Below are 22,078 nucleotides of genomic sequence, written 5' to 3' on the forward strand. Positions count from 1 at the left end.
GGAGAATCCATCTAGGAATGTGTACATCTCGCGCCCGGGGACTTCTTCTAGAATACTATCAGTGAATGGGATCGGGAATGGATCCTTTATAGTTACTGCATTTAGGTACCTGAAGTCCACACATCCTTATCTGATTAGCTTCTTTTTTAAGGGAGATGACTATTGGGGAAACCGAGTCACTTGTCTCCACTTTGAATATAATCCCTGCTTCTAGCATTTTGTTGATCTCCTCATTGACTCTGGCTGCGTAGTTTTTGTTCATCCTATACGGCCTGCTTCATACTGGTTGGGCCCTTGGTACGAGGGTTATGCGATGCACGCACAGCTCCGGCGGTACTCCTTTCAAGTCTTTGTAGGTCCAGGCGAAGACATCTTTATATTCCAGGAATATCTTGAAGGCTGCTGCCTTCAATACCGGGTTCCAGTCATCTCCTACCAGTATCATCTGAGGTACTGCTTCGTTGCCTAGATTAATCTTCTCCACATCTTGTTCCTCATACTTGATGGGTTTATCCCTGTCAAATTGGTGTGCTGGCGTGTCATCCACTCTTGCCATTCCTTCTTGATATCTACCATACTCTGGGGGGAAGGATTGTTCCTCTGTCCCGCCGCTTGATTCTCCTAACTCACATATTTGTAGCATGTGACATTCCGGGTGGAAGACCTCATAGTCCACCATTTGCCAATGAAAAAGTCCTGCCATCGAACTGGCTCCATCCTCTGAACACCCGTCTAACTCCAGCACTCCTTCCTCGTCGGGTTCTTTCCCGCCTCTGCCTCCTTCAGAGCCCCACTCCCATTGATTGGAATCTTCTGAATCGAAGTCTGATGACGCGAGCTCTTCGCTGACGGACTGGTTCTTGAGATCAATTACATACTTATGACCGTCACTCTCGATTGAGAGCGTATTCCTTGTCCAATTGTGATTAGCTTTGGCCATGATCAGCCACCCCCTTCCTAGAAGAGCATCGTATGCTTTCCTTTCCAGTGGCATGACCACAAAATCTAGGAGGAACTGCTGTGTCCCAATTACCACCTTTTGTGCCATGAGGATGCCGAGGAGTTTGATACTGTGTTGGTCGGCACCAACCAGGTGGAAGGTTGGTGGCCATAGGGTAGGCTTGCCCAGGCTTCGCCAAGTTCCCTCCGGTAGTACGTTGACTCCGGACCCGCCATCAACAATGGTGTTAGTAAGCTTCTGCCCCATTATATCCATCTCTACTATGTTGGTTTCCGCCTAGCACCCACCGCGAGTAGCATAGGATTCATGGCATCCGTACCAGGTTCCTTCACTGGGTCCGTACTACATGGGTCCGCCACCGTTTGGTGTTCCTGTCCAGAGGTAGTGTCCATGGTTACATTTGTCAAAGCCATCCTTATTTGTGGCATGGTCTGTAGAAGGTCGTACACTCGTACGGGTATTGTGGTTTGTAACATTTGCTTGATGATAGTTTTTTCTGGTTTCGGCCGGACCGGCGTATCGGCGGCCAGGTGAGAGGCTCTCCGTTCTCCAGCCATCGCCCGCTAGATATCTGCCCTTGCCTCCTGAAGTCTTTCTTTTTCTGTGCGAGGGTCCAGGTACATGGCTTTCTTGTTTTGCAACCTTGTGATTGCCAGTACGTCTTCCTTTGATCCCTCTACATCGAGCATGTTCACCCCTTTTTGTTTTGGACAATCTATGTCCTCGTGATTCCCTGGACCGCACCATCTGCACAACAAACTTCCTACCTCACCTCCGTTTTGGCATTCTCGGGCAAAGTGACCCCATTCGTTGCACTTCTTGCACTGAATCATGGGTCGCCCCTTCCCGTCGTATTGAATTCTGCTCCTTGGTGTGTTATTATTGGATCTGTTGTTCCCCTGCTGATTGTTTCTGTATCCTCCGGGTGAGGCGTCAGGGTTTGCTGTTGGCCTTGGAGGTGTTGCTGGTGGTGTGGTTTGGTCGGGTTGGGCATAGAGCACTTGTGTGCTCCATGCCTTCAAGTTGTACGGGCATTCCTTGGTGGAATGTCCCGTTATTTGGCAGATGTCACAGAAGACTTTACGGGGACAACCTCCTTTAGTGTGCCCTTCCGTCTTGCAGTCAGTACACCATAGTTCTTTTCCTTCCCTACCACTTTCTTTGTCACCTTTTAACTCCTTCATCATCCTCATCATATCTTTGCGGAGTGCTTGCACTGTTTTTGATCCTCCGTTGATGTCGTCGTCCATACTGTCACCATCGCTGCTCCGTCGCTTCCCCCGGGATGTCTTGTTTTCACTTTCAATATCCATGGCGCGATTGTATGCTTCATCATACGATGGCGGAGGTACTACTTTCATCGTCCTTCTCAGGGATGGTACCAATCCCTCCATGAACCACCGCGTCTTGAGGCCATCTGTCAGCTGGTTCTCCATTTTGTTTAGTAGTTCCCTCAACCGTCTGTTATATGCATGTATGCTTTCGTTTTTTCCTTGTTTGGTGCTGTAAATTTCCACCACAATCTCGTTGTCGTCCCGTAGGAGTTTGAATTCTTCCTTGAAGGCCTTCTTCAGATTGCTCCAAGATGTTTTATGCTGCGCATCAAGGTCTATGTACCAGTCAATAGCTATTCCTCGCAAAGTGGCTGGAAATGCCTTCACCCAGTAGTCCCTGTCGTCCTGGCCATTTGCTTCCCAGATGGCAACGCATGTCTTGCAATGTCATACGGGATCCTCTGATCCGTCGCTCATGAATTTTAGAGGTTTTTGTTTCTCCGGGGTGTGTGCCATTGTTCTTTTCTGTGCGGTTTTATGTAGTGCCTGGAAATGGCTATATGCCGGGAAGGTACTATGTGTTCGGGTGGTGCCATACGCTCCTGGTCTGGTTGGGTCCCTGCCAATCGGGCTTTGGTCACCTTCACTTCTATAGTCCCTCCTTCCCGGGGTTTCCGGATCCGATCTTCCTATTTTGATGCCCTCTGACAAGGACAAGTTTTTAATGCGTACAACGTTGCTTCAAAAATAGTGGCGATTTCCTCGTGCAGGTCTCATACTGCCTCCTCTCCTTGTTCGAAAAATTCCGATTGGGTACTTTGTGATTCGGTTCCGGAGTCTTCTTCACTTGATGTCGAGTGTGGGGCCTGGTTGGCGAGATCTTCCTCCGCTACGTCTGGAAGTGGCAGGTTCCTGGCGACCTCGGCCAACTCCTTCCACATACACGGTTTTTGCCTCTCCCGACTACGACTCCAACTCACACTTCGACTTCTGTTGTGTTTCTCTGGACTCCTTGAGTCGGCAACCTCTCTTAGTCGCCGTCTCCTGTTGGCCTGTTCTTTTATGTGGAGGGATCGCCGTACAGTTCCCTCGTTTACTCCTTCGGTAGCAGTGGTGCGTCTATCTTTGTTTGGCCGTATGGGCATCAAGTGCCAAAGGTACAACGCTAATTGGCCTCCCTCTCCTCTTCCTCCCTACGACTCCATTCCTCGTACCGTCAGAGAACTTGTTGCCGCCGAAGTTCCTTTGTTGTTTCTTCTCTTTGGTTTTGTCGTGCAATCAAGTTTCTGGCAAGTAACCTTGGAATGCTCCCGAGGAGGTCAAAGACGGGGGTGCTGACGGTGAGTTCACCACGTACCGTGCCTTCCGAGACGGCTCTCTCCCGAGCCTCTCGCTGCACGTACTGCGTGACCGACACGTCCCACAACTCTAGCAAGTCTATCGTCAACTGATCCTCTCGTTCCTCTTCCACGGTATTCTCCTCATATGTGTTGCTGTCCACGACAATTAATTGCTGGTCGAATGGCTGGCCCATTAATTGCTTCCACATGCCGCTATAGTTATCTCCAGGTTCGTTCAGGCAACAACACCAAAATGTTTAGTCCTAAAGGTATAGTGGTGAATAATCAATAACACAGTAGTACCTGCATGTACCAAGCATTCATAGAATAGAGCAATTGTACATCATAATATAAATTACAGATGATAACCATTAGACCAGAAAGTTATATCTTTATTCCAATGTCTCCAATCGTCCCTACCTGATCCCCCTGCTGAGGTTCCATCCAAACAATATATAGACCCGACGGTTGGCCAAGTTGCCAACCGTCACCGACTCCCAACTACCCGATGGGAACCTCTCGGCAATAGCAAAACATAACACACTTATAATTATTATTCGTACTAACATACGTTTTTACCCCTAACAAAGTCCTTATCTTGGACTCTTCTGGCACTTGAACATAATATACATAGTGACTGAAATTCAAATTTTGAAAGTTGAGGGTCATATGACAGGTGTAATGTTTGAATTATGACAAATTGGTAGTCAAATTAGACTTTTATGTTTTCTAAATGTATTGATTTCATTTTATTTGTGTAATTATGAGGTATATTTTTGTTGAGCCCTTGCCAAGTTTTTTGTCGAGTCCATGTTGAGTCTTGATTCTGAGTCAAAATTTTGGGTTGCCGAATTGAGTCCGAGTTTCCAAACTTTGATATTACGCATTGCCTTGTAGGGCATATGGTTTTGAATTTAGTTAGCACAATTGATTATTTCAACCCAAAAGGTGGGTGCCATGTATTTGGACTAAACCATGTAATTGGCCATATCCCATAATGTCTTGTTCTTCCTCTCAATTACACCATTCTATTGAGTAGTGTAAGGAACTCTATATTGATGTTGATACTATGCCCATTTTAGAAATATTGAAATGCTTGCTTCACATGCTCCCCCCATTATTCATGTGTATTTTTTGAATAAAAAGATTAGATTGCTTCTCCACAAATGCCACTTTAAACGTTGTGAAAGTGGTGAAAACCTTTCTCTTGTATTGGAGAAAATACACCCATGTGTGTTGTGAGAAGTCATCAATAAAGGTGAGTACATACTTGGCCCTATTAAATGAATATTGTAATATTGCTATAATAGTCATCTTAGTTATTTAGTTAGTATTTAGAAACTTTCGTTTATGTCTTTCACCTTTAGTTAGTTTTAGGAAGTTTCCTTTCCGTCTTTCGTGTTTCTATTCTCGATTGTTTCTGTTATGGAAAGATCCTCTTGTATTCTCTATATAAGTTGCCTTCATCTCCTTTGTAATTAATATATAACGAATTATTGTTTCATGCTATCAAAGTGGGTTAAATCTCTTTGATGAATTTAAAAAAAAAAAGTGTGGGTATTTACCTGGATTTTATTTCCAAAAGTTTTTTACAATTGTTTATGAAAAATCGTGGTGGTGTTGTTACCTGAAAGTTTTTTCAAAAGTTTTGATGATTTTTTAAATAAAATCATGGTTTTTTCTTGAATTTTTCGTGAGAAATTTTCAGAAGGGTTTTATTGAATATTTTCGAAAGCGTTTCATGGAAGGGTTTTGCTTGATTTTTTCCATAAAAATCAAGGAGGATTTTGCATGATTTTTGGTCATGGGTTTTTGTTTTTTGCACGATTTTTTCATTTAAGAATTGTGTGTTCTTTCTCTACTAGAGGGTTTTTTTATTTTTTTCCCAAAAAAAGTCATGGTGGGTTTTTGCACGGCTAGGGTTTCAACACGAAAATTTTCTATTTTTGGCGATTTTTTTGAACAAAAACCGTGGTTTCTGGAGGGTTTTCTAATTTCTTTTCCAAAAAAAATCATGAAGGGTTTTTAAATTATTTTCCCCAAAAAATCATGATGCAGGATGTTGTCTTTTTGGTTTTTACTGTTTTTTCCACAAAAATGAAGGTGTGATTTCAGCATCGCAACAAAATCGTGGTTTCAATGTTTTGCCGATCTTTAATCAACAAAAATCGAAGTTTTTTGAGAAGCTGATCTCAGTGTCCCTGGATAAAGGGAGGGATGGCTTCATTACCCAACATCATGTTAGAAGGTTCAAAGGATTATGGTAAGCTTGGTCATAGGGTCTCAGCAGTAGGCTCATGTTGCAAAGTGTTCTGGGGAGAAGGGGGCAGCCTTCTATGCTTTCATGACCAAATGGCCTACAGATTATGTCAAGTCTTCTATAGAGTAGTTAGTAGGATGACCATTAAGGGAGGGTATTAAAGTAATATTGTAATATTGCTATAATGGCAATCGTAGTCATTCAGTTAGTATTTAGAAACTTACAATTATGTCTTTCGTCTTTAGTTAGTTTTAGGAAGTTTCCTTTTGTGTTTCTATTCTCAATTGTTTCCGTTACGAGAAGATCCTCTTATATTCTCTATATAAGGAGCCTTTGTCTCCTTTGTAATTAATATATAACGAATTATCATTTCAGGCCCTTGAATTGGAGTCAAAATACTAAGATCACTATGAACCAACTCATGGGCTGCCTTAACTCAAAAGACCTTAGTCTTAGGAAAGGGATCTTGATGATGTTTTCCAAATACACAACCTTGACATACTCTCTCAATGCATGAAATCCTATGAAGACCAATTACCATATCTTGTGTGCTCAACTATTGAAGATACATGTAATTTAGATGACTGAATTGTTTGTGCCAAAGCTTGCTCAAAGGATTGGTGTGCACAATGATGGATGATCATGAAGAATCAAACCATCAAACATGTACAAATAGGATCCACGATCAACACTCATTGTAGCAACAACAAGCTCAAGCTCATGTAGCTCTTGAATGACTACATCATGTGGTGTTAACTCAATTGTCTCTCTGTCACTAGAATGAGAAATTTGATAGACATAAAGAAGGCTAGCAGAAATCTCTAGAACCAAGAGAACATCACTAATGCATCCTTTTGCCAATTGTACTATGCTTGATCCCAAATCCAAAATTTGTGAAGAGTCGCCCACTCCAATCTAAGAAGTATTGTTGTAGGAAAGAGAAAAAAGTATATCATGTGAATGTTTTTATATGGTGAGAAGCACTTGAATTAAGCATTCAGTCATGAGAACATGAACCTTGCAAAGTTTGTGGAAAGGACTTTTTCTTTACCTGTGGAAGAGAGCTTGGAGATAGAAATCTTACATTGTTGCATGGCTTCCTTCAAAGCTTCTAACCTCTACCAACATCTAGATTCATCATGTCTAAGCTTGCCACAAAAAGTACAAAGATCACCTATCTTCATCTTGAAGGAATACATTGGAGTGAGGTGTGGACTTTTGAGTGTTATTTTGTTTTTATGCAAGATTCAAAACTCAAAGTAGTCTTAGGCTACCACTTATTCTAATAGCTTGCCTCATAAACTAGGAAGTGCATCCAATTGAATAAGCTTGGCTTGTTCCCTAGTAAGACCTTCACAAAAAACTCAAAGGGGGCATTTTAAAATTAGTCCCTATGACATCCATCTAATAGAAGGTCAATATGAACATCTAAACTGTGCTCTTCAACTTTTAGACAAAATCAAGAAGATACATTCTTTATCCATTTTATCTTGTCCACAACCTTTCAATTGTGACAATATCAACTTGAACTTCACAAGGAAGTCTGCAATGGAAGAAAAATCATTTGGAGAGAGTGATGTCAAATCTTCTTCTACTTGCAAAACACAAAACTCATTAACGTTGCGAAAAAATTGTCAAATTTGTCCCTAGGTTGGTGCATTTTGTAATGTGAAACAACAAATTATTTGATACAATCCAGTTAACCCCATGGCTTCATTTAACTTGTTTCCATATGCAAATTTTCAAACTCTTAATGAATTCTAGATAACCAATATTTTCTTTAGTTCTTTAGATTGTAGTGGTCACATTTTTAGTCTCCATTTGTGATAGTTGTGCGAAGTGAGGAGTTCAAAAGGCCTAGGTTATACCATGATTAACAACTAAAACCAAGAGAGAAAAAGAGATAATGGGCTCTTAAATCATGCTTTACACCCTCCTAAGATCTATTAATGTTGTAATTGCAATCCCCAAGTAAATAACAATGGGCACTTAATGCAATTTGTACAATAGACAAGTCTAAATTGATTGTTATAACACACGACTTATATTATTAAAAAAAAAGCTTCCTTCCTATTTTCTATAAATTTCCAAAAAGAAATTAAATTAAAATGTGACTTTGTGATAAAAAAAAATTATGCTTCTTGCAAAAGAAATGCAAATATAGCTTCAAACATAAGTTAGTTTCACCTGGAGTAGAGTTCAGGAAAATCACCTACACTACTAAAGTGCTAAGAAAGAGTTTTGCATTGCCTATAAGAAGTCAAAAATCTGACACTATGGGTAAAAGTTATGGCTTCCGCAAGAAAAAAAAAACTGCTTCTTTGCACAAAAGTAATGCATATGGAAAAAATAACTCGCCAAAATATTTAAGCCCCTCCCTATGGGCTTGGTGTGACCAAGGGCTGAACCCCCATGTGATTAGGTGCTGGTTGGCTACACTAAAGGTGCAACTTGCTGATGATGTGGCGAGGTGGAACTTGTCTACCACTAATGTCTCAGCAATGTAGAAACAGGTGCAATGTTGTAAGGATCTGATATAGAGTATGGATCTATAGTAGTACAGAGTATGAACTTGACATGATGACACAGTACAGGTACAAATTTGATGTAAGGGATGATGCAGGATATATGGGTAGCAGTATGTCTTCCCAATTTTCTTGAAAAATTTCAGATCGTACCAAGGGTAACATAGGCAGAGAATATTTCACAGATCATCTCAGGGGTGATGTGGTGCACGTTGACACAAAATATTCTACAAATCTGATAGGCAGCAGTATTCGATTATTATAAAGGCAAGACACTCAATTAAATACCACTAAACTAGTTTAGACCAAATACTGAATGGGTCCGCACCATTCAATCTTTGCTTGATCAAAATAATTGACATAGCATCAATTTTCTGCCATTGGTTAATTTTCATTCAAATGACTTAGTCCCTAGTTGTCTTCACCTTTTCATATATAGGAGGTCACCTGCCTCTTTTGAACAAAACCAATCCAAGTTGAAATAAAACTGGATAGACTTTGATTTTGATTCACAAAGGACGTGTTCACGCTATCTGTATACCCAAGATTCAGTGTTGCTCAAACTAGTGCCTGGAAAAGCTTCTCTAGGCTGGTTTTAAGCAAGCGTAGTTGCAAAAATTCTCTTGGTCTATGCTTGAGCCCTTTTCTTTGATTTTTTAGGATGCCTAATGAGGTCTCCCCTTTCCCTTGGAGACTAGCAGTTTGATTGTGCCTGCCACCATTATCTCTCTAGGTGAGAGCCAAATATGCAATTTACTTTTGTGTATATTCCTTGCATTTTCTTTTTTATAAGGAGATAGATATATTTTTTTAAAGCAATTGCTATGTTTTTTTTTCCCTCGTGTGATAGTTGACTCTGTGTAATGATTAGGTTATGTTTAGAAATTTATGACTGCCCCCAATATTGACTATCTTTTGCACTGAGATCTCACCAATTTCTAGGGCTTTCCCCTTTCTGGTTATTAAATATTAACCCTACTGAACTAGGAGACCTTATAGAGACTCACAGCTATTTTTGAGTAAATCAATGTTTTTTCTTAGAAAACATTGCTATTTTTCCCAAAGTTTTGGTGATAACTCTAGGGAGACATTCATCTCTCCGGATTATACATAAAAAAAATATAACAATTACTTCTTCCATTTATCTATACTAGCTTATGTGGTATGGTCATGCCTATGCCAAATTACAGAAAAAAGCTCTTTCATTTAAGGATGTATCTGTGCTGCTCATCACAAATCCAAAATTGCATATAGAAAGGTCTTAGGGAGTAGCTTCCATTAATCATGATAGGTAAGTCATGTATTTTGTGCTCCTGTTGACAAGATGTATAACAAGGAGGAGACCTGAAGCTTTGGTAACAGTTTACCAAATTTGCAAAACACGATAGATAGGGAGTAGCTTCCATTAATCATGATAGGGTAAATCATGTATTTTGTGCTCCTTTTGACAAGATGTATGCCAAGGAGAAGATCTGAAGCTTTGGTAACAGTTACCCAAATTTGAAAAACTCAGTACACCTTAAAACAAACCCAACATATATAACAAAGCACCATTCACACAAAGGTCAAAGTGGATGGTGGGGGATACATGAAAACAAAAAACTAGAACATAGACAATTTTGATGTTCATTTGCTCTTATAAACTGCTAGTCCCCTTGCAGCTAATAGGAATTGGTCCAGTTCTAGTTTCATTCACTCTATTAAGAGAAACCTACTTAACTTAAAGATGCTGGAGGAGCTAGTTGGAGTTCATAATGCCTTGCATCTTAAGAATAGGAAGACTAAAGAGTATTTGCAGGTACCTGCGACATGTTGTAAAGTTGATCATGATGATGCCAGACTAGTTGATGAGGAAGCTACATATCTTCAACTAGGATTAGTTAGGGTGCCCCTGAATGTATTTGATTAGACAAAAGATCTTGAGAGTGATGATGATATTGGACTTGTGGCATTGAGCCTTGCATAATATTTTGACTTTGTTGAAGTTGAGCATAGAGCAGTTCTCATATCATAGATATGATCGATGCCAATCTCCCGTGCTTTTGTTATTTGCAGAACTTATAATTTTTCTATTTAGTATTAGAATTTGCTGATATTTTCATATCTGGTATTTGAACAGTCATTTATGATTTTGCTAGATATATATGAATAAATATAATATCAATTTTCAATTGCTACTTTGGTTTGAGTTTTACTATTTCAAGTTTTGATTTTCAGCTCTGTATCATTGTATTCTATTGTTTGGATTATCAGGTAATGTCAATGATCAGATTTAAGTTTTTAACAGTTAGAAGTGGATCACATTGTATTTACTATTTAAATCTACAACTTATATAGTATGATATATACTGAGAGTTCTCTAAATTTTCCAAATATTCTGGGAATGCCTCCTCACATCCCTCCATTGCAGGAACTTAATTTAACATTGCATAGAAAAAACATTTTTTTCTTAAAATTATGTTAGTTTGGTGGCACAGATAGCAGTGTATCTGAAATTTATGAGAGACACATCCCTTAAGCTTGCACTGTTCATAGCAATTCTGCAGAACATTGTCTAATCGTAGATTGGGAAAAGTCAATGTAGGAGCAAATATTTGCCGATCTCCTACATTTTGAAGATATTTCATTTTACTGTGTCTATTTCATGCTTTCCAAAAATCCAGGATACTTTATCTAGTATTGTTTCTGTGGAATCCTCCATAAATACAGAATTTATATGCAGGTGATTTTGCATTGTGAAGCTTCTTGTAAGAAAGCTATATCATTGGTGGTGAACTATGTACTTGATCTGGGTAGGTGTGACTTGAGCTATGATGTCCGGGACCGAGCACGTATGCTGAAGCAACTTCTGGCACATTCCTTTTCTGGTGTTGGTGTAGATGGAGAAAATGAAGCATCACAGACTTATGCTGTTGAACAAATAATTTCGTTAGCTGATTTACCTCAGTGTAGCGGTGTTGAATCAGAAAGGTCAGAAGACAATTCTGAAAGGCATGTATTTGGGAAGACAATTTTTCAACAGCATGATCCTCATGGAAACTTGGTCTCAGCAATTGCAAAGTATATTTTTTCTCCCAAGTTAGATCCAGTCTTGCATTCAACAACAAAACAAAGACTTTTTTTGCCTGGTTCTCTTTCTCACATTGTCCAACACACAGCTCCAGGTTATAGGCCTTTGCCAAAACCATTTAGCCTGTCTGAGACTTGCATCCCTTGTGATGCAGAGGTTTGTCAACCTATTGAATCAAGAAGCAAGACTAGGGTTGATGATCATGATAGTTCTGGTGATGATACTGATTACATCTATTCATCCACTGATAGATCCTTCAGCGAGGGAAGTTTACAGAGTCACATAAGTGGATCAGACCCAGAAAATGATCGATTGAGTGACAGTGAAAGCCCAGAGTTTGAAACCAAAACTAAAGATAAGTGGAAATCTTCACCAAACAGTTCAAATGCGAAGTCTGTGAAGTCAAAAATTTTAGATTCAAATACTAAAATGATTGGAAATATAAAAAGCAAAAGCAAAGAGGTAGATGAAAGACATACAGCAGAACCTCTGATTTTTTTATCGGATAGTGAACATGGGAAGGAAATAGTTGAAGATGGTTCTTGTGTACCTGTAGGTTCTGATTGTCTACAGTTAATGCGTGAAGATGCCCTTGAATCATGGTTGGGACCAGAAGTTCCAATTTCCAGGCCTGTTTTGCATACAGAAGAATCTGTACCATCAGGCTATGCCAGCTTATCTATAGGAGCTCTCGATGCAGAACTAAGGAAGCATACACTTTTAGATTTTACAAATGGAGATGGTATGAATGTCATGTATGCCTTCTCTAAAGAATGCTCAAGTTATTCATCAGAAAGTGTATGTGTTCGTCTTTTCTTTGAAAATCGTTCATTGGTAGCATTTACTAAGATTATTGTCAGAGCTGATGATTCAATAGTGTCACCCTCGGAACCTGAGCTACCACCAACACAAGCACATGGAAGGTAAGATTTTAACCTTGATGTCTACCTAAAGATACTCATTCAAAGCTAATATTTCACAGTTTTGTATTTGAAATTTTTTGTGAATACCTGATTACGCCCATGTATTGATACGCCCACATAAATGTGTTTAATATCAAGTTTTTTTCTTTCTTTCTTTTTTGAATATGCAGTATTCTGCATATGAACTGAAACTAAAATGTGCTAGCTGAAAATTTCAGGACAGCAGTGTCGCCGGATTCACCAACTGTTATTCCCACACAAGAGATTCCCTTTCTTGAAGCAGGAGAAACAACACAAAGAGACCTTCATGTCTGTTTTCATCAGCTAACACCGCTGAAGTTGGGAATTCATTTCAATAACAAATGTTATTCTGTTAGATTGATGCCTGAAATAGGGGCCTTGTTGAGACCTCTCTCTATGAATTTAATTGAATTTACAGCTAAAGAATCTCAAATTTCAGGCATGCTTGAATATTCTCGCAGGTGAGATCAACATTGTAATAAAAAGTTAATTTCTCTATTGATTTTCATACTACTATTGTTATCATCCAAATAAGTCCCCTGCTCAAAGCTGTCTCAGTTACAATAGCCTTTGATATTCAATAATACTTGAATACAACAAATTTTTTAAATCAGGGCAAAAAAAGATTTCTAGCTACAGAATTTTCTAAGCATGCATGTTTTATTGCAGGTGCACTTTCAGAGAACGTCTTCAAAGGTTCTCAAATGTAAATGATTTCCAGCTTCAGCATGATAAACTTATTGTAGTTGCTCGGAATATTGCTTCTAGGGTACTCAGTCGAGTTTATGCCTCAATCGTATCTGTAACAATCCCAATTTTTACATCATTCAGAGATGATTCTAACATGAATGGAGATATTGAAGGTTTGTGCCTTAGGTTCAGTGGTGAAACCTTATTAGAATGCATGCCTTGTTTGATCACAGTTACAGTGGATGGATGCCACAGTGAATTTAAACTGCCCGTCTTAGTCAAAATCAACTGCGAGGACACAGTTTTTGGGTTAAATCTTTTGAAGAAGTTGGTTGAAGTTCTAAGTGGAAGTTAAAGCCAACGATAAAGTATTGTATGATAAGATGTGCAAGCATAAACTTTTCTGAACAAGTGATCATTCAATAGTGGAAATCAGGGATGGGATGGGATGGTGATAATGTTCCCATTCTTTATATTTGTTCATTCAATATGATTAAACATTTTCCCCTTAAAATTCAAGAAAGGAGAAAGGGTATTTTTTTTGTTAATTTCTTATGTTTTAACCATTGGGAAAGAGAATGATGTTATGTTCAGAGGAAGTGACTCTCTTTGTTCTGAATTTAATTAATATTGATCATGTTTTTAAGTTCAGTTTTGAGGGGTTGACATTTATCAGCTTCGTCCAATCAAATAAAGTACTCATTCGATATCTGATATTCAACTTAGTGCTTAATTAGCTTCAAAGATGCATGGTCCAAACATCCTTCCTATTGGAGTCATGTTGGTTGAAAATTTTGTACACTTGGGGGAAATATACAAAATTGTGGTTTCAACCACAACACACGAGTAAAAACTCTCCTAATTAAGGGAAGACTCCCCCTATCTAACTCAAACTGAAATAAAAACAGGATGGGACAGCAGTCTTCCTTCTTTTTTTAAGAAAGACAATATCTTTTTCTCTTCACAGAAAAGGATAGCGATTGAATATGAACAGTAATAACCACTTTTAAGTAAAATGAGAGAAAGGAAATGAAGTTTCCTGAAAGCGCAAAGACTTCCGTCACTTCCTTCGGGACGGGACAACAATATCAAGCTCAAAGACTTGACTATTGAAAGTCCTATCTACCCTTTGCTATACTAAATTTTTACAATGAATAAAAGATAACAGCACAAAGACTGGAATAATTTATTCTTTTAACACAAAGACAAGAACTAATGCAAGCTCAAAAACTTGCTGCTATTTCTTATCAAACAATAATTTTTTCTCAAGAACAGACGCAAGCTCAAAGACTTGCTGCTCCTTCTAGAGATTTTCTATTTTAATTAATCTTCTCTACTTGCAGCTCAAAGACTTCAAATCAGATTGGACTAAGCTCCTTTAGAAACACTTTGCATAGAATAAATAAAAAGAATGAAACTCAAACTTGTAGCTCAAAGACTCAAAACTTGAGTAATCTTTCTTTACTATTCTTCAAAACTTTCAATTCACATACATAAACTCAAAGACTTCTTGCTGTAAATTTGGCAGAGTTTTTGCTTGCTTTCCCCAAAAGATAAAGATTACAAAGGACCCTCTCTTCTATTTATAGGAGAGGAGCCTTGAGAAAAAGGTGGGAGGATCCTAACTAATTTGAGAAATTCCCTCAACCACCAAGACCTATTCAACAACTAATTATGACTTCATTAACTAACTAAGACTTATTCCAACTACAGTCCTAATCGGACACAACTTGTAGTTGCCTTACCAGTAATTACAAAAATGCAAGTGATGACAACTTGCCGAAAGGGAAACTACAATTTTGAAATTACAATTTTAAAAATTTACAAGTGTTAAAAACACTTAAGTTGCAACTCTTGAAGATACGAACAAATCGAACTTCTGAATAACTTTCTGCAATTCATCAGGATCTGGTTCATGAGTGTTCATAGCCACCACCCTAGTTTTTACGATGACATCATGGCATTGGCATAGCGTGGAATTACCTTTTTCCAATGCTGACCGGATTTCTTGCAACTCAGTTTGATACTTAATCAATATTTGAATGGAAGTGACTGAGAATTGCTCACTTCTCTATTCATCATGAATCTTGAGTTGCAGGTCTGCAAGAACTTCTTCCTCAGGCAGCAGCTCATCATTCTGATTTAAAATGTCGCAGGATGCCTTTTTGCAATGGGAGGTTACATCTTGAAAGACTGCTTCACGCAACTTTAAGGTTTCATCAATTTCTTCAATGAGTGATTTGAGAACAAGAGATTTGTTCTCCAGGAGTTCCTCATATTCAATGTACGTGACTCTGGAAGGAATCATGTCATGCACCTAAAGAACGCCCAACTGATATTGAGGCATCTTTCGCCAAGAAACTAAATTTCTCTCAACCTTCTCCAAATTTAGCTTGAAAGCACCCAAGATTTGATTCAACTTATCTTCAATGATCTCCAATTTAACCATCATTTCAAATACCCGTCTTATGACTTGTGAACATAAGTCATGCAGTTGATCAACCCAGGTGTCTAAGGCTTGAACCTTTTGGGCGGCTCTCTCGATACCTTGGATTGGTTCGCTGACCCTGGAAGAAATAGGTACTTGGCCTTCTCCACTTGAAGGTTGAGTAATACTTTGGATGGCTGCTATGAGTCTTTGATTCTCTACTTCCAGTTGATCTTTCTTCGTCAACACCTCATCATACCGTTGTACCAATGTAGCCATTGTTTGTTGAGCATTGTGCTTGACAACCTCATGAGTCTGCTTACCCAGTTGAACTTTGGTGATCCGATAATCAGCTGCTTGCATTTCTTCAACTGGTTTATTTGATATTGGTTCAACAATCTCTGCCACTCTCATCCGGTTTTCATCAACGATCACCCTTGAAACTGTCTTTGCCCTCTTAACAGCTTTAGGTTTTGATTGTTTCAACTATTGGTAGTCGAAGGGATCAGGTGAGATCACTTGCTTCTTCCTCTTTGCAGTGAAGGAACTGAGCCATGGAGGTAAAGCCATTAACTCTGATTCTGGGATAGAGGGAGAAGCAGTTTTTGTTTGAATAATAGTGATGACCTTGGGAGAAGTGTCCGTCTGGATAGCCACCATAGTCTGCTGAGTGACGACAGGATGTGATGAAGATGTGATGAACTCATCAAAACAGGTCATAGAAGTATCAATATTAGACACAGGTACATATGAAGGATCTTCTGAAAAGATATTCAACAAATTTTCTTGAGGATGGCCTTGAGATGGTTCTACTGCTGAAAGTGGGAGGACGTTCTACGGAGATTCCGAAACTGAAGGGGCAGATTAAGAACTCATATCTATCACAGGAGGAAACATGGGTACCTCAATAGGAAGTGAGGAAAGAGAATTATGTGGAGACTTTGTAGAAAGTGACTGAGGAGTATTATCAGATTGAGTTTCTTCCTCTGAAGCTTCAGGATCAATCACATGAATTTCCAACTGTGGCTTCTCCTTGCCTTGAACTGTTATTTCCTAAGGAGGAAGCACCATTGCACGGTTGACTCGCAATTTAATCCTCGTACTAGAAGAGGATGCACCTTCTTTGTTGTCTAGTTGAATTTCCGACTTCCGCCCAAGAGGACCTGTAGAATCATCTTCTTTCCCCACCTTAATCTTAATGAGCTTGACACCATTATTCTTAAGCCAGATATTGGTATTGGCAAGAACTGACTGAAATCTATCCAAGATAGAAGTGCCTTCCTTGTGGGACTAGTGGATAGAAGGAAGCGGAGCCTCATCAACATTCTGATTGACAAACTCAAGATCAAGAACGTTACCATCATCAATCATACCTTGTGGCATGTTCGCGAGGTTTAGATCCACAATCTGTTCTGCAGTGAGTCAGTAGTAATCCATCTTGCGAATCTCCTTTTCGGTACGAAGATCAGCCCAGATATCTTCTATCCGGTGTACATGGATGAAGGTCTTCTTGATCTTCTCTTTCATGCCTCGGTAATCAAAATCAGCTCTAGGTTTGAATCTTTTGAGTCTGATTTCTTGCAACTCAGTCTCCATAGCCCTGGCCTTGATTGAAGTCATTAGAGAATATTGACCAATCTTCAATGGGTTGTTGGAAGAAATACCCATGCCAACCTTGTGCTTAACTAACTAGTGTGTATGCACAGCCATGATCTGCCTTCCCAATTCCATGAGAATAATCTTATCTGTTGGGTACCGTGGGAGCATGTAAGGCTGCCCGCCATAACATCCAACTCTCATGTAGGTAAAAGTTGGAAATTGGAGAAACAAACAACCATATTCTTTCACCTTTTCTCATGCTTCATCTGAGACTCTTTTGTTCTTCAGGTTCTTGTCAAATTGACACAAATAGTGACCAAAGAAAGCATCCTGAACCCTTCTGAAATGAGACCTACTTGATCTTAGAGGCAACTGATCATAGTATTCCCAAACCGGAACAAGCATGTGGTCACCCTTGGTGGAAAGACCTGGGAAATGTCTAAGTGATGCAGCAATATACACGAGATATGAATTCATGTAAAAGTTGAAGGTAGTAGGGACGACTGCAAGTTGCTCACACAAAGCATCACTGATGATTTCACCCCAACAGATGTGCTGAGACTGTCTTACTAACATAATAAATTGGTACATCCAAGGTTCAAAAACATTGGAATGCTCCAATGCCATCATACGGCTAAGAAGAGTAATAGTATCACCGATCTCATTCTTGAAATCAGACCGATATAACTTTGCCCATCTGGTAAGCGCAGTGCGAGGTTCATGAATCCATTTGTTGATATGACGCTTATAGTCTTTCTCGCTTTTGGCAAAGTATTCAACTGCACTTTGCTTGGAGATCTCTATATAAATGGTTTCAGAAGGTATTTTGAAAACCCTCTCTATAGCTTCTGCATCCAGGTGAATGATCACTTCCCAGTCATCATTTCTAATGACTCGTGACTCTTTGTCAAAATGACGAGCACATGCTAGAATAAATTCTGGTTCTAGGGCAGCAACTGGAAAGGATGCGGGATGATGGATATGGCTGTCCAACAACCGTTGCATATCCCCCTCCTTCGGATCTTCAATCCTTTGTATGAATTCAGACATGTCAACATGCCCTATCTCAGTATCCTTGATATGATCAAGGGAGGAGGAGATCTGTGACTGCGGAACTTCATTCTGGTATTTATCATACCTGTATTTCATCTTTTTTGGAGTGGGAGATGATGATACATCTGTCATCTGGAAACAACCGGGAATGCTGCAATGTAAATCCAAGAGTATCAAGGCAATATCAAAGTCAGTATCTTTAGACATTTTCACTCCTCCAAATGAGAAAGTTCAACTTTCGTATTTTGGCTTTGTGAGAGGAGATATAAAAGGTGGAAAAATAAGCTTTTGACTTATTTCGGGTTTTGAAACATGTTTCGCAAGTACACAAGAGGGAAGTACGAACGTGCAATCAGATTTTAAATTCCGTATGCAATTATACTTGCGAAACACGAAGCATGAATAAATGGAAGGAGAATGAATTTTCAGTTTGGAAGTTGGGAAGAACACATTTGCAATTGGTTTTCTAAATCCAAATGCAAATTTATTTACAAACTGAAAATCGAAGGAATGGACGGAAAAAAAAAGGGTATTTAGGCATGTGGGAAATGATGAAGATGATAAGTATGGATGAGGGAATTGGAAGCGGATAGGTAAAAATGAATTTTGGGAAGATCACTTGGAACTTTGTCATGCCAAAATGGGAAGGACTTTCAACTTGCAATCCGGATTGCAAAACCCGAAATTGGGAAGAACTTGATTTTTTCGTCATTGAAACTTGATTTTTGGACTAAAGAAGGTTAAGTCTTTGTCCAAAAAGGGAAGAACGCATCTTGAGGTAGAACTTTTCACACTTGTAAATTTCTTTGCAAATTGGGAAGATTGCGAATTGGGAAGAACATATTTGGAAGAACACATTTTTCTTGTTTTGAAACTTGATCTTTTGGATCAAAGAAGGTTAAGTCTTTGTCCAAAAAAAAAAGGGAAGAACACATATTTTCCTCTTACTTGCAATCGGGTTTCTAAAACCCGAATGCAAGTAAAGAAGGAGAATTTTCAATGAGGAAGAACACATTACTTTACAAATTTCTTTGTAAAATGGGGAATTTCCTCTCATAAACCCAATATGAACATGAACAAAACCAAAACTTAAACAAGAAAATGTAAGGAAAGAAACAAGAAAGAAATACAAAAATAAAAATTACCTTGAAAAGATGAGGAGAGATCCAAGCTTGTAGAGTCAATCAAACATGGAAGATGAAACCCTTTAAATAGAATTTAAACAAAGGAAGAAGCTTAGCTACGCATGGTGACCAAAGAAAAACCGATTCGCTATAAAAACGCCATGAAAAATGCCAAGGAAGTAGTTCAAAAATGATTTGATTCATCATTACATACAAGAGAAAGCAAAAATGATTTAGAATTGAAAGCATACCTCGAATGAGAAAGGTGCGAAACTTGCAAAAAACGTGACTGGTTTTTAGGGTGTTTTTGCAAATCGATTCCCCAAAATGCGCACAAAACGGTTTGAATGCAACTTGAAATCCAACGCATTTATGATTAAATCAAAAATGCCTTAGGAAAGAGCAGATTCGAACCTCCAAACCGTGGCAAATGGCACAAATGCATGATTCAGAAAAAAAAAACATTGAAGAAGACAAATGGCGAAAATCAATTTGATAGATGCGTAGAATAAGGGTTTGAATCCTTCAAAGTTGTAGCAAATCCGCCTTTGGAAGGAATCCCTATCCTTGTTCCAAAAAAAAAATCGAACCTAAATCAGTTTGCAAAGGCATGGGAGAAATTTCGGGTTTTAGAAATGGAAATACAAGTAAAATTACTTGTAATAGGGAAATAGAATTCCCTTTACAAGTGATTTTACTTAAAACATGTAAAGGGATTATAAAATCCCATTTACAAGTTCTATTTAAAAAAAAAAAAAACTTTAAGTCATAAAAACATGTAAAGGGGTTTTAAAAACCCATTTACAAGTTTTACAAAACACTTAAGTCATTCTACTAGTAAAGGGGGTTTTAAAACCCTTTTTACCAGTTTCCAAAAACTTGTAATTGGAGAAAAATTCCCCTACAAGACCAAAAGCTTCAAGGGGGTTTTGAAAAACAAATTACCAGTTACTAGTAATTATCGAAAAATTCCCCTACATTGAAGCAAAAACATAGCAAACGGACTTGAAACGCGACGAAATTTGAAACGTAGCTTGGGGATGGATCAACAATCGATCCAGTCCAAGGATGGGGTGAATTTCTACCTCGGGAAGCATGCCACAGAGTAAAATTTTTCATTTTTAAATAAAAATTTCCATGTGATAGTCCAATTTTTGAAATCAAAAATTGAGGACAACAAGTCACTTGTAGACCGAAAACATGTAAAGAAAGAAAGTAATTGAGTTGTGTTATATTTATCGAAGTAATTGTGAGTAGGCTCCACAATTGAACAAATAGGTACTGTAAGAAGCAATTTGGATCCCTTCTAGCTTTTCGAGAGAAGTGTGTGTTTTCTTGGAAAGAGTTTTTATTCTACATAGGTCTCATCTATAATCTATCAAGAAAGGCATGCTATTTTACCAGTTCCAAAACAAATCTTTGTATCTGTTCATGGATTTGGCAATTTTTTTATGTGTTTGGGTTTATTTTGGATTTGTCCATACAAAAACATATAAAAGTCATATAAACAACAAAACTACCAAAACTACCAAAACTTGAATGTTGTAAGTCATAAAAATATACATCATTCAAACTTAAAGTTCAATATTAAAATAATAATATCAAGTTCAACATTAGTTTTCAACTTTTAATCATTAAATGGATTTTCTAAATCATTATCATTTGTTGAACCCAAGGTAGGATTGAGAGGAGGGGTGAATCAGTCCAAAACAAAAATTAATGCAACACATAAACAATTAAACAACTACACATCAAACACATGAACACCAAGATTTTCTACGTGAAAAACCCAAGTAGAGAAAAAACACGGTGAGCACTTGCATGTTTATCAAATTACAATGAAAAAAGCTTACTGCTCCGGACTTGCAAACCAAGGCTAATTGCTTTTGGGGCAAAATACAAAAGAGGACTTGCAAACTTGAAGCTAACTGCAATAGGGCAAGATACAAAATTGATGTTGAAAGAAGAATCTCCTGATCATGAAGCTATCCTTGAACATTGCATCAAGCGACTAACATCAACACACACAACTCAAACCTCAGCTGCCAACACTTTGTCTTATATCTCTGTCATAGTCTCAGCACAACATGCATATTTCGAACACAATTCTTCTTCTTTGCTCTTTATCAAACCTCACTATCTTCACCTCACACATCTACACTCTACACCTCTCATCACTCAACTCAATCACATTCATCCTTAAACCAAATCAATCTGAACCAAAATAAACCTTTCGGACCAAAATCACATACGTTGATCCACTCCAAGAAAAAAAGGGGACAAAAGAACATCTTCCAAAGATCAATTCATCGATCCACAATCACCGAAACATAACAAACAACATATCAACACGCTATGCTTTCATATAAGCAATCAACTATCAAAACATATCCTCCAATGCAAGTAACTCAAGGAGCCACAATCATCACCAAGAAATGCATTTGATTGAGAAGGAGGAGATGGAGTAGGAGTAGACTTAGGACTTTCTACTTTAGGGGATCTTCTTTAGGGACAACCTTCTCATGGGTTTCCTCTTTAGGAGGGTCCATGGGAATAGTTGTTGGCATATTAGAAGATAAAAATGGAATATAGTTTTGAAAGGTAGGTGTAACCGAGGCGTGACCAGTTGCTGCGATTTGGCATAAGTGCATATCGTCAGAATCAACCTTGATTGTAACTACCTGGTTGTTAGCAACAAGCTTAATAGAACCATGAAGGGTAGAACTAACCACTCTAAAGCATGAATCCAAGGTCTATCCAAGAGGAAGATTGTATGGTAAAGGTCCTAGCATAACATGCATTAGGGTTGG

The 22,078-nt window shown here is 38.5% G+C and overlaps 1 protein-coding gene across 2 annotated transcripts in view; it reads left to right on the forward strand.

Annotated features, from left to right (window-relative positions):
* The window catches only part of LOC131036690 (AP3-complex subunit beta-A), a 229,297-nt gene extending 215,582 nt beyond the window's left edge, over window positions 1-13,715 (forward strand). For both annotated transcript variants that reach the window (XM_057968648.2, XM_057968649.2), the window contains 3 exons: window positions 11,083-12,353; window positions 12,572-12,835; window positions 13,044-13,715. In XM_057968648.2, the coding sequence (XP_057824631.2) occupies window positions 11,083-12,353; window positions 12,572-12,835; window positions 13,044-13,419 (1,911 nt within the window). In that variant the 3' untranslated portion in view covers window positions 13,420-13,715. The remainder of the gene's footprint in view (window positions 1-11,082; window positions 12,354-12,571; window positions 12,836-13,043) is intronic.
* Window positions 13,716-22,078: the final 8,363 nt, after the last annotated feature.

This window comes from Cryptomeria japonica, chromosome 1, assembly GCF_030272615.1.
Source record: "Cryptomeria japonica chromosome 1, Sugi_1.0, whole genome shotgun sequence".
Lineage (NCBI taxonomy): Eukaryota > Viridiplantae > Streptophyta > Pinopsida > Cupressales > Cupressaceae > Cryptomeria > Cryptomeria japonica.